Source organism: Cryptotermes secundus, unplaced genomic scaffold, assembly GCF_002891405.2.
Source record: "Cryptotermes secundus unplaced genomic scaffold, Csec_1.0 scaffold1379, whole genome shotgun sequence".
Classification (NCBI taxonomy): Eukaryota; Metazoa; Arthropoda; class Insecta; order Blattodea; family Kalotermitidae; genus Cryptotermes; species Cryptotermes secundus.
Window position 1 is genome coordinate 952,925 of NW_019718634.1, and position 11,229 is coordinate 964,153.

At 38.5% G+C, this 11,229-nt stretch overlaps 1 protein-coding gene across 1 annotated transcript; it reads right to left on the reverse strand.

Moving 5' to 3' along the window:
* Window positions 1–1,255: 1,255 nt before the first annotated feature.
* Window positions 1,256–9,148, reverse strand: LOC111863584 (THUMP domain-containing protein 1). Its single transcript, XM_023850035.2, has 5 exons — window positions 8,872–9,148; window positions 6,659–6,850; window positions 5,269–5,379; window positions 4,545–4,633; window positions 1,256–2,253 (listed from the first exon to the last, which is right to left on the reverse strand). Exons 1-5 carry the CDS (start codon window positions 9,061–9,063, stop codon window positions 1,734–1,736), a joined length of 1,104 nt encoding a protein of 367 aa, XP_023705803.1. The 5' UTR covers window positions 9,064–9,148; the 3' UTR covers window positions 1,256–1,733.
* Between the last annotated feature and the right edge of the window lie 2,081 nt (window positions 9,149–11,229).

An 11,229-nucleotide genomic window follows, 5' to 3' on the forward strand; every position in this document is an offset into this window, starting at 1 on the left:
GAGGCAGTAATGTGTCTGTATTTAGAGGGGGTGCAATATACTGCAATACAGGCTAGCTGTAATGTATGTGACGAGGCAATACAAAGATATGCAGAGACCTGTCTATGTTGGCGATAACGTGGGAATGCAGAAAGCTGTACACACATGATGGCACACAGACACAGGCCACCCTCTCACAGGGGATATAAATATACAAGCTGATCCCACGGTATGGTTGTGGCTATATCATGCAGTAAATACAGATGTCTCACACACACTATGGCAGGTTGGTATACGAGCATCTATATTTACTGCATGATACAGTCTTCTATATATCCCCTATGATATGCAGGCATATGGGCTCTGAGGTTCTGATACTGGTGATGTAGATTTCCACATTCTGGTATAAAACGCTGTGTAGTCTGCTGAAGGCCAACAGACATTTCAGTGGAATGTGTCCATTTTCAGGGTTGAAATACTGATTGAGTTTCAGTGGACTACATGGCATCATATAGGCATTAATTATATATCTTAAGATACTGTATTATGTACTGTATATATCACCCGTGCTGGAGATGTCTAGATTTACCCTGTAAAATATGAACGTGAACCCTATGATAGAGGTGTTTCTATATAAATCTACAACAAGATGTGAAGCATATCTCTCCCAAATGCAAGTCAAAGCCTTATTACATGAAACAATTCACTGAGTCATCATGCTGTGATGACATGGATAACTTGGCTTTGTCATTAATCATCATGAAATTTGAAGTTCTGACAATGGTGCTTATGGAATTCTGGTATCTGATAGCATTCAGTCTAGTAAATAGGTATACATTTATCGTATTCCTGGAAGATGATATATCAAACTTTCTTTTTCATCTCTGCAGCTCCTTGTGACACCCCCTCTACAAGGTTGCTTTAAGCATTAAACAGATAAAAATCAGAATCAGAGGAAATATAACACTCAGATGATTGACTTAGCATCAAACTGAATGTGAAGTGGGGGTTCTGTTGTATTGAACTTTGGTGTCCGATTTTCACGGGTAAAAATGAAAGACAGATGTGTGCGCTTAACCTCTATAGTCCATGTGTCACACAACTGTGATAGCAAGAATGCGGACCAGCAAGTCTCCCATCACATTGTTTTTAATTTAATGCTAATACTCTCAATTAAAATCCTGTTACCAGTGCCAAAGTACCAGGAGATAAATTCCCTGCTCCTGGACTGTAAAGATTAAATGTATGGCAACAGAAATGACATAGCATGCAAGACTTAACGGATCAGTAACTTTTATTTTGAAGCAAGTACTGCAATAAAGTATGACTGACTACTCTACAAAAATGGGTGAGAAAACAGAGTTCCAGAACACAAAATTTGTCTATATGAACGTCAAATACAGCAAGAATATGTAAAAAGACAATCGATATCAACTTTCCATATCATGATCCTCAAGCATGTTTAAAGAAATGAACACAGAATAGACATGATGTAACATAACATCAGCACAGCTATGACATAATTGAACACCTTTTTCAGCTGGTTAACATCAAACAGAAATGGTTTGTTCCTGAGAGGGTGGAAAACATTGAGACCAACAAGAAACAAAGATATAAGGAAAAAAAAAATAATAAAAACATTGTTTTTCATAAATGAAATTATGAAACATGAAACAAAGTGACACTGTTTTATTTTTTTTAACACAGCCTTGTCAAGGTATTTTATACTGTCCTGCTAAGCAGAACCAAATACCTTACACCTCTGCTTTGGCAGGAGTTTCTGGTACGTTATCAGTACCTGTTTCCCCTGTTTCCTCCTCAATATTCTCTCCCTCAGGTTCTATCTTTACATCATCTGCATCGCTTCTTTCTTTTATCTCTTTAGCTTCATCCTTCAAAGTAGGAGCTACAGTTTTACTGTTACATCCTTTTTCATTATCTGGTCCTGTTCCTACGCCCTGTGCCTGGCCACTCTCTTTGGTCACTAGAATTTCCTCCTCAATCTCACCACTCTTTCCTGCACCCTTCCTTTCAGAAACCCTGTCTACTACCTTAATTCCTCCCTCTGGAGCACATAGTTCTAGGAAGTTGTATTTCCGCAGCTCAAAAAATTCCGGAAGGACGGACAAGCAGCACATGTTACGGATCACCTCCACAATAACGGCCAACTGAGGGTGCTTCAGATCTACTCGGTTCTCAGGATGTCTCCTCACTATCATGTCTGCCAAGTCACGAATCAGCTCATCACGATTCACGCCACTACTGTTACGACGACTGTAACACAAATAAATTAATCAACAAACACAGCAGAAATATAACTGCGGTTCAACTGGCAGAGGCAACAGATTTTTTCTTCTCCTTGTTATCAAGACCACCTCTGGGACCTATACATCCTCCTATCAAACAGGAAAAGTGGGCATCTACCCATGACCTGCAACATGCGAGGATCAGTTACCATATGCTTGAACTGCTGAAAACTATTTCCAAATATATGAAGCATATATAGAGTGATTATATTATTATTGCTGTAGTTTCCGTGGCCTACAAACAAAAACCCTTACCATAATTTAAAATCACCCTGTATTTGCAGATTTCTCAATCTATGTAACAGTAAGTGTGAAATAATTTTCACTTTTTAATATTTATTTTTAATTGTTTAATTGTTAAGCACTGGTAGAGATATGCCTCCGCTTGCCCATACATTTTCATTGTGTGACACTTAATTAAGCACAGGGACAATTCTGTTTTTACATCTATATTTCAAGTTTGCTTGAAACTAAAGAATCAAATGTAAGATGTTAACATTCAGTGCTGGGATAGTACCTCAAATTAGGCCACAACTGTTTCCTTCCACACCTTTCCAATTAACCATTAATCCAATCATTCAACACCATATACAGAACTACTAACAATGTTGTAAGATAAAAAAATAAATCTTAGCTACCATCTACTTAACAACATTTTCAGTACCTTAGACTACACAGAGATGAATCACAGGATGATCAGTGAATACAGAGAGAAGTGGTTGTGATGCAACTTGAGGTGCTGTATTAACCCAACATTTGCCTGGAGGGTCATTTGACATTTAGTCAAAATACCCTGTTTTCAGGCACCAGGAAGTGAACCTGGCACCTCCCAAATGCAGAGCTGGTATGCTATCGACATGACTGTGATGTCTGAAACATTCCAGTGGGTTATGAAATGAAAATAACAGTCAAAGGCATCAGCAAACCAATTAATCAAGCTCTGACAAGGGGAGAAAATTTTTCAATCAGTTTCTTTCATGAAGAAAGCAGTCTTCTTGGATTTGGCACCATGTATATGTGGTGTTAACCGATGTTTCGGAGGAACGTATCGCCTCCATCTTCATAGTAGAAGGAAAAATATAAGAAATCCGCAAGCGAAGAGACTGTGAGAACTGGTAAAAGTAGACACCACATATACACGGTGCCAAATCCCAGAAGACTGCTTTCTTCATAGTCACCGCCGTGNGCTTATTTCATTTTTCACGCCTGTTAAAGCTAACTTCAATTTTCTTGGAATTGTTATTAATTTCTTACTATTGTCACATTTTGTATTTTGCTCTTTAATTATTTTTGTGTATTTATGTGTACTCGTGCTGACTTTGTAATTGGCCAATGCACTGTTAAGTCTGCATGTAAATAAATACGAATTGAATTATTATTATTATTATTATTATTATTGTTGTTGTTGTTGTTGTTGTTGTTGTTGTTGGTGTTGCATTCCAGGCTGAGCCTGAGCCTCTTCAACCACAGCTCCTCACTTTCCCTCCATATTACTTTATTCTGCGCCTTTTGTTTCAACACTAAGCCTTTTGCATTATATGAGATTTGAGGTTCTCATGCCAGTGAATACTAATATTATGGTATCACAGGATGTGATGCCGTGTACTTTGCAGATAGCTACCAACATTTCAGAGCAACTTGCTATCCTAAGAATGGGGAGAGGCTGTTCCATAGATCAGGCAATGAGTCGATACATTCCCACCATGGCGGCCCAGGTTCCAGCCCAGGTCAGGTCATGTGGGATTTGTGGTCGACAAAGTGGCACCAGGGCAGGTTTTCTCTGAGTACTTCGGTTTCCCCTGTCAATTCTCATTCCACCAACTGTTCCACATTCATCATCTATCATCCAGGGCAGGTACAATAGGCCAAATAGTGGCTAACATACCAAGTGGACTCAGTCTCACCCCACCCTAAAGGGAGACAGGGGGATGGGGAGAGGAAGTACTTCTGAACCTTCAGTACGTACCTGCTGAACACACTGTCACATCCCAGATGACAGCAAGTTTTATGTCCTATTTAATCAAATCCTTCCAGCCGCACTAGGCCCTGGGGTTTACTCAGCCTCTAACAGAAATGAGTACCAGGAATTAATTAAATAATTTTCCTGGGGAGTAAAGCGCGGCCGGCACGTAAGGTTGACAACCTTACCGCCATCTTTGAGCAGACTGTCTAGATAGTGTGGGACCGTCAACGTCTCACAACCCTATGGGCCTTCATGGCCTGGTACAGGGATAGCTTTACTTTTTACTTATTACTTACTTGAACAGAACAGCAAATGTCTTCCCTTCTTTTGAGAAATATTTGTCAAATACAGAATCAGCTGCCTGACGTATGTCTTCCACATATGCCTTAAAGAGAAATTAACACATCACAGTTTCAGTCGTGGGCAAATTACACACACACATGAAACTTTGGAAATGCCTGTTACTGTCCAGTCCAGAATCTTTTAACTTTCCATCTGTTGTCTAAAAACATAAAGATTAAAATGCACAAAACTATTATTTTGCCTTTTACTTTCTCATATGCATAATAAAATGACAAAGCACTGTGATTATGAAGGAAATCAATCTTGACATTTTGATTGATTTACACGTTTCCAGCGCACAAGATTGCACGATCTTTGTTTCTGGTATGCCTTCTGTCTATATGTGTATAGGGGGTGGATAAAATAATGGAAACAATACAGATACTGTATACATTTCTTTATTAACATGGTGTTGAACCTTTTGCCTTTAATACAGCCGAAATCCTTCTCGGAATGAACTAGTACGAGTTTTGAACTGTCCCTAGTGGAATTTTATACCACTCTTTTTGAACAACATCTCCAAATTACTTCAGAAATGTTGGAGGTGGGAATCTGTTCCTCACTCTAGTCTCCAAAACTGAGCAGCACATGTTACAGAATATTAAGATCAGCATAACCATGGTGAGGTTGAAACATGCAGCTGTTACCTAGAATGTTTCAGACTTGTTTAATACATACCTTACAGGTAGACTCTATCGGTAGTAAGCGCAGCAAGAAACGTGTTTTCTGTTTCTTTGTAGCCTCCAGATCTTTCATAATGTGATACACGAGTTCAACAGGTTCTGGCAACTACAATGGATCACAGATAAACTGCGATGAGAAACTACTGACAGTCAACTTAATAAAATGTTTTACAATCTTCATCGTGAACCCACAATACAACTGTTAGTCAAACCATACAAGATGAAAATTGATAAAAAAAAACTTAACTTCCTTACTCTGTAATTAAACAAGTGGCAGGTTGGAGGTGAAGCTCCCAACTTGAAACTGGGAACAGGAACAACACAAAAACAAACATCCACACAACAAGTACACAACACACTCTAGAAAAAAAAAATTAATCACAGCATCCTATTCAAGACAAAAAAGTAAAGCTGGCCTATAACAAACAATGAAGGCTCATAGGGTTGTCAGATGCCAGCCTAACGTGCCAGCTGGCCGCCCTTTAGCCCCAGGAAGATTCCTGGTACTCATTTCTGTTAGAGGCTGAGTCAACCCCATGGCCATGGTGTGGCTAGAAGGATTAGGTCAGTTGATCTAGCTTGTAGCAAAGTGCCTCAACCAACTGTTTCGGTGTTTATTGTGAGAACCATACGGAACACACAAACACTCTGTGGGCAGAATATATAGCAATTCGGTTTGTACCTCATAGGAAACACATTACGCCTCCACTACAAAGCCCAACCGGTTAATGTTGTTTATTGTGAGAACCACATGGAACACAGATACACTCTGTGGGTAGAACATATAGCAATTCAGTCCGTACCTCACAGGAAACACATTACGTCTCCGCTACAGAGACCAACAAGTTAATGCTGTTTAGGGAAACAGTCACTGTTTATTGTGAGAACCATATGGAACACACAGATACACTCTGTGGGCAGAATGCAGAGTTCTTGTGTGCTAGAGGAGGTGGTACACATAGTAACCACTGGACTTTAAAGGGTTAAAGATGTTCATTGCTCTACCAAGGGGCTCAGGAGAGTCAATTCTGTCACTTGAAATTGGAAACAGAACCAATGTATGAAACGTAGTGCTTTAAAAAAACTCTGATGATGGGTAAGTCCAAAATAACAGTTATAAGTGAGGTGGTAACAATGCATTGGATGAGTGGAGGGGGCAAGGTCTGTCTTGATCAAAAGGAAACATGAACATGTTATTATGAGAAAACAGCCTTTTTAAGGGTGACTGAGGACATAAAAGAATAAATGATAATGCAGAGGAGGAAGTAAGTATCCTGTGCTTGAAAAGAATAACGAAATATGATTTCAATTTTAAGTAGAATAGACCAGAATTCTTTGAAAGTTTACTGACAGGAGATGACAAGATGGGAGGATGTGGTGCTTACTGTTGTTTGGATGAATATGCAATTGTTTGCTCCAGAATCAATTGCTTGAAATCGGCGTGTGCTTGGTAGCTTCTTCCTCTCAGCTCTAAGTGACTCTAATTCCTTATTCAATGCAGTCTGGATATCTTCATCTTCAGATGCATTTTCTGGGGTATGTGGGTCAGCTGAGGCAGAAGCTGCATCAACACTTGCCTGTAAAGATTAACGATATATTAAAGAAACCAGAATTTATTCATATAACTCAGGTGGAGGTTTCTCACCACAGAGGTTCAGGTTTAATCCCTGGTGCTGCATAAGAACATGACGTTCTCTGGCTTTTTGTTTCTCCTCTGCTATCATCATTACACCACTGCAATCACCCCCCACAGTGTGCGACAATCCTGACCAGGCAGCACATTATCACATCCTCAGTCTTTTAAGTCAGGGACTCCATCTTTGCGACCCGACACCTGCCCAGTAACTTACTGAGGAAGTCTAAAAACACTGTTTTAATTCAATATTATATCTCAGCATCCTGTTGCACTCTACATGATAAATGATACACACTCCGTCCCAAGTGCAAACAATATATATTATATGTCTTTGATCTTGTTCTCTTCTACACTACATGTTTCGGCCTCTATCGGCCATCATCAGGTGTATACTCTCAACGTTGCTGTCACACTGCACCCAGTCTAAAATTTAACATTTAAAAAACACATTATTTTTTTCCCGTATTATCAACATCTACCTCGTTGATATGTGTCTGGTATGTAGATTATATTGCACACGTCAAATTATCATGTAGTAGCACTATAAAATCTTTAGTTATGATTTTAAAATCCTTTAAAATTGTCTCTAAATTTTAAATTTAGAATTTAAAATTGTTAGGGTTACTCGCCCTATGTCTAAAGTGCTGGAGCGGCTAGTTCTATTCCACACTGTACAGGTGTTATTCTGTGTGGTCTTCCTGTGTGCGTGCCGCTGCTTGTCTTTACTATGTGTGCTCCAGCTAGCCGCTAGAACTAGCCGCTCCAGCACTTTAGACATAGGGCGAGTAACCCTAACAATTTTAAATTCTAAATTTAAAATTTAGACACAATTTTAAAGGATTTTAAAATCATAACTAAAGATTTTATAGTGCTACTACAGGATACTTTGACGTGTGCAATATAATCTACATACCAGACACATATCAACGAGGTAGATGTTGATAATACGGGTAAAAAATAACAATGTGTTTTTTAAATGTTAAATTTTAGACTGGGTTTCAGTGCGGCAGCAACGTTTAGAGTATACACCTGATGATGGCCGATAGAGGCCGAAACATGTAGTGTAGAAGAGAACAAGATCAAAGACATATAATATATATTGTTTGCACTTGGGACGGAGTGTGTATCATTTATCGTTTTAATTCAACTTTGACGTGGACATAATTGCCCAAGAAGATATCAGTCCATAATTCACTCCGAATGCTTCCAATTCTGCAGGATGTGAGGAAGAGGTTGGAATTATGGTAGGGTAGGCATTGCATTATACTGCACATCTGTAACTTGCAGTTGGTACCCTACACCAAAACCACTTTTATGAAATACAAAGCATGTAAGCATATATCAGTTTCACAGTTTTGTCTTCTATGTTATGACACCCTGTTGTCTGGACTTTGACCCTGAAGATGTTTCTGGGAAACGCTGGTAACCACCTTTGGCACCACATCTCCATCTTCAGAGTAGATGTCTACACTGCAGATTCTGTAGCTTAAATGATATGTATCAGTTCTAGTCCTTAATTCATAACAGAGGGTGCATCACCATCATGCTAATAACGGCTGCTTCTGTTGGGTTAGATTACAGCCCTATCTATTTTCTGAATCTCTGCTAAATTTGCAGAGTTTAAAACAGAACTCTTTGATGTAGCTGGAATGTTCATACGAGTACATAGGTTTGTTAAAATCAATACTTATATCTGTGGTATAACCTTCATGATCTGTCAAATTCAACCTGCCAACCAACCTAGATTATTTTAACTTATCTAATGTAGATGATCACCATACTGTGTCCTTAGATTTTTACACATCCTCCACTATAGTGAGTCATTCGTTGTAAAGCATTTTACAGACTGTTGACCTAACCAAACTAAACATGAGGTCTAATAACACGTATTCTAACAGAGTGTATCTCTGTAAATAAATCAGATACATAATAAGAACAGCGGTAAAACTTATAGGAACTAACCTTGTCTTCACCATATAATCTGTCAGCATATTCATTCAGTATATTGTAGGATTCTCTGATACAATCTCTTTCCCTGTTGTTGCATGTGCACAGAAAACCTTTGAGACCTGGTTTTAATACAAATTCCCTTTTCTTTCTTGGTTTCTGTGAGCTGTAAAAATTTGGTTTCTTCCTTTTTTGGTATGAACTCATAGCGCTCTATCACACACGATCGCACTCGATCACACTATTCTATCCACCTAATTAACATTTGAAAATACGTCACATTCACCAATCACATCAGTCGTAGGCATCTCGATTATTTGGTTTCGATAATTGTTAAATCAACAGGTTTGCACATATGATCCGTGGTTTATAAGAACAGAGAATGCACATTTTGTAAATTTTTAAAAGACATACTGAAACTATAAAATTTCAGTTTTCCTCTCCAGGCTGACAGTTCTACTTATTACAAGACCGATTCCCTGCCATCGAGGATTCGCATTACAAAATAATTAAAGACAATAATGTCGTCGCTTGGAGTGCCAACTGTAGATATTCATTGCTTTAAGTACGAGATAGAAAATGAAAATTTTTGTCATTATTTTACATTATAGTTTTTAGTCGTCATATTTATATGCGCGTATATACAGTCAATCAATAATTGATTACACTTTAGTAAATGGCAAGTTGGAAGTTCCAAGCTCGTCAAGATGTTGGTTTGTAGACGTTCTATACCAATTAAAAAAAAAAAAAAGCATTGTGTGAATGTTATGAGTGGCGTATTTGGGCATACACCACTGGACAAATTTTCGTAATATTCTATATAAAATATACTAGTACTACGATGATGAATTTCAATGCAAACAGCTCATTAAAGAGTGTATTGTATTTCGTTCAGAATGTAGTTTGATATTTTGGTTCACAATACTTTAATTTTTGCACGTTTTTTATGATTACAGTAAGTTAAGAAGCATCATAGTACTTGGTATTTTGAGAGGCTAGCTTCGTTCACTACCTACCAGCAGTGTGGGCTGCCTCTTACTTACAATCGCCTCAATTTGCTTTCAGGATTCTCCCAGACCATTCCCACTGTCAGCTCTCAGGGGTGTTCTTATCATATCAGTTGATTGCCATCATTATAATCAAGTAACATTTTCAGCCATCTTCTCTAATTGAACTCAACAAATGAGCTATAGAAGGTGTGTTGAATCCCTACTTCCAAAAAATGAAACTGGGGGAAAGTAAGGAGTTGGAAGGTATAATTGCTTTGCTTTATCATTATGTTTACAGTTGACAGGATTTCAGGTTCTCACAGTGGTGGTTATGTTTACAGTTACTTCTTTCAGTGCTGTAGAGCATTTAGGTTCAACTCCTATGTATGCTGGACATTTGTGTATGAAATTGTGCACAAGGCATTCTATGTAGGTTGAGTGGCAACATAAAAAAACAGCTACATCTCACAGCACTGAAAGATTCATTACCTCTTTTGAGAGAACATCCATTTATTTTCTGTTTTATTTATTTATTTGTGCTCTAAGGATACATTCAATATCTCAAACTGTGTAGCAGTAAATGGCAGGATGATTGAGGAGTGATTAATTGGGAAGATGAGGAAACAAGTGGTGTCTTAATTGGAAATATTGTCCTGGTATTTGTCTCAAGGGACTGAGGAAAATTCACCATCCTCTTTGTCGGGGTAGTTTGTCCCATCTTAGATTCAAACTGGGCACCTCCCAACTACAAATCAATCATTACTTCTTGAATGAACTTTGCATGCTGTATTCTGCAGCCATGGACACTGATCTGCAATGCCTTTTCCCATTCCTCTTTTGATGTTGCTGAAGACATGCTGAAATACAGTTACAAATTCTTAGACTTCTGCTTTCAAAATGTTGCATTCGTACAACAAAAGAATTTTATGGATGTAAAAATGGATACAAACACAAAGGAGAACACGAGACAGAAATGGATAAATGGAAAGAAAGGATTGAGTTATTTAACAATCATCTTAATGACAGAGATTACAAGAATTCGTTACTGTCTGTGACCAGTCAAGTGGTAGGAAGTGGTTGATCATGGATGAAGCACCCCACACACAGACACACATGGGGCATTGATAGATGAGAATGGAGCAATGGCGGAATGATGGTTAAGCAAGGGAAAACTAAAGAAACTAAGAAAAACCTGCTCCCTTGCCACTTCATCTGCCAAGATTCTCCTAAGTCACCAGGGATTGAACCAGATGCTCCACATGGTACAAACCATGCCTTTAACTGTGTGCGCCAAACGTATTATAAAAAAAAGTAAAGCTATCCCTGTAACAGGCCATGAAGGCCCATAGGGTTCTGAGACATTGGGGGACCCACATTTTCTAGA

What these genes read in the sequence shown, in the direction of transcription:
- LOC111863584 (XM_023850035.2), bottom strand. Translation starts at nt 9,063, where the DNA reads ATGAGTTCATACCAAAAAAGGAAGAAACCAAATTTTTACAGCTCACAG. An exon ending in GATTATATGGTGAAGACAAG is followed by an intron (nt 6,851 to 8,871) that starts GTTAGTTCCTAT and finishes TAATCTTTACAG; the next exon opens with GCAAGTGTTGATGCAGCTTC. An exon ending in CGATAGAGTCTACCTGTAAG is followed by an intron (nt 4,634 to 5,268) that starts GTATGTATTAAA and finishes TTTCTCTTTAAG; the next exon opens with GCATATGTGGAAGACATACG.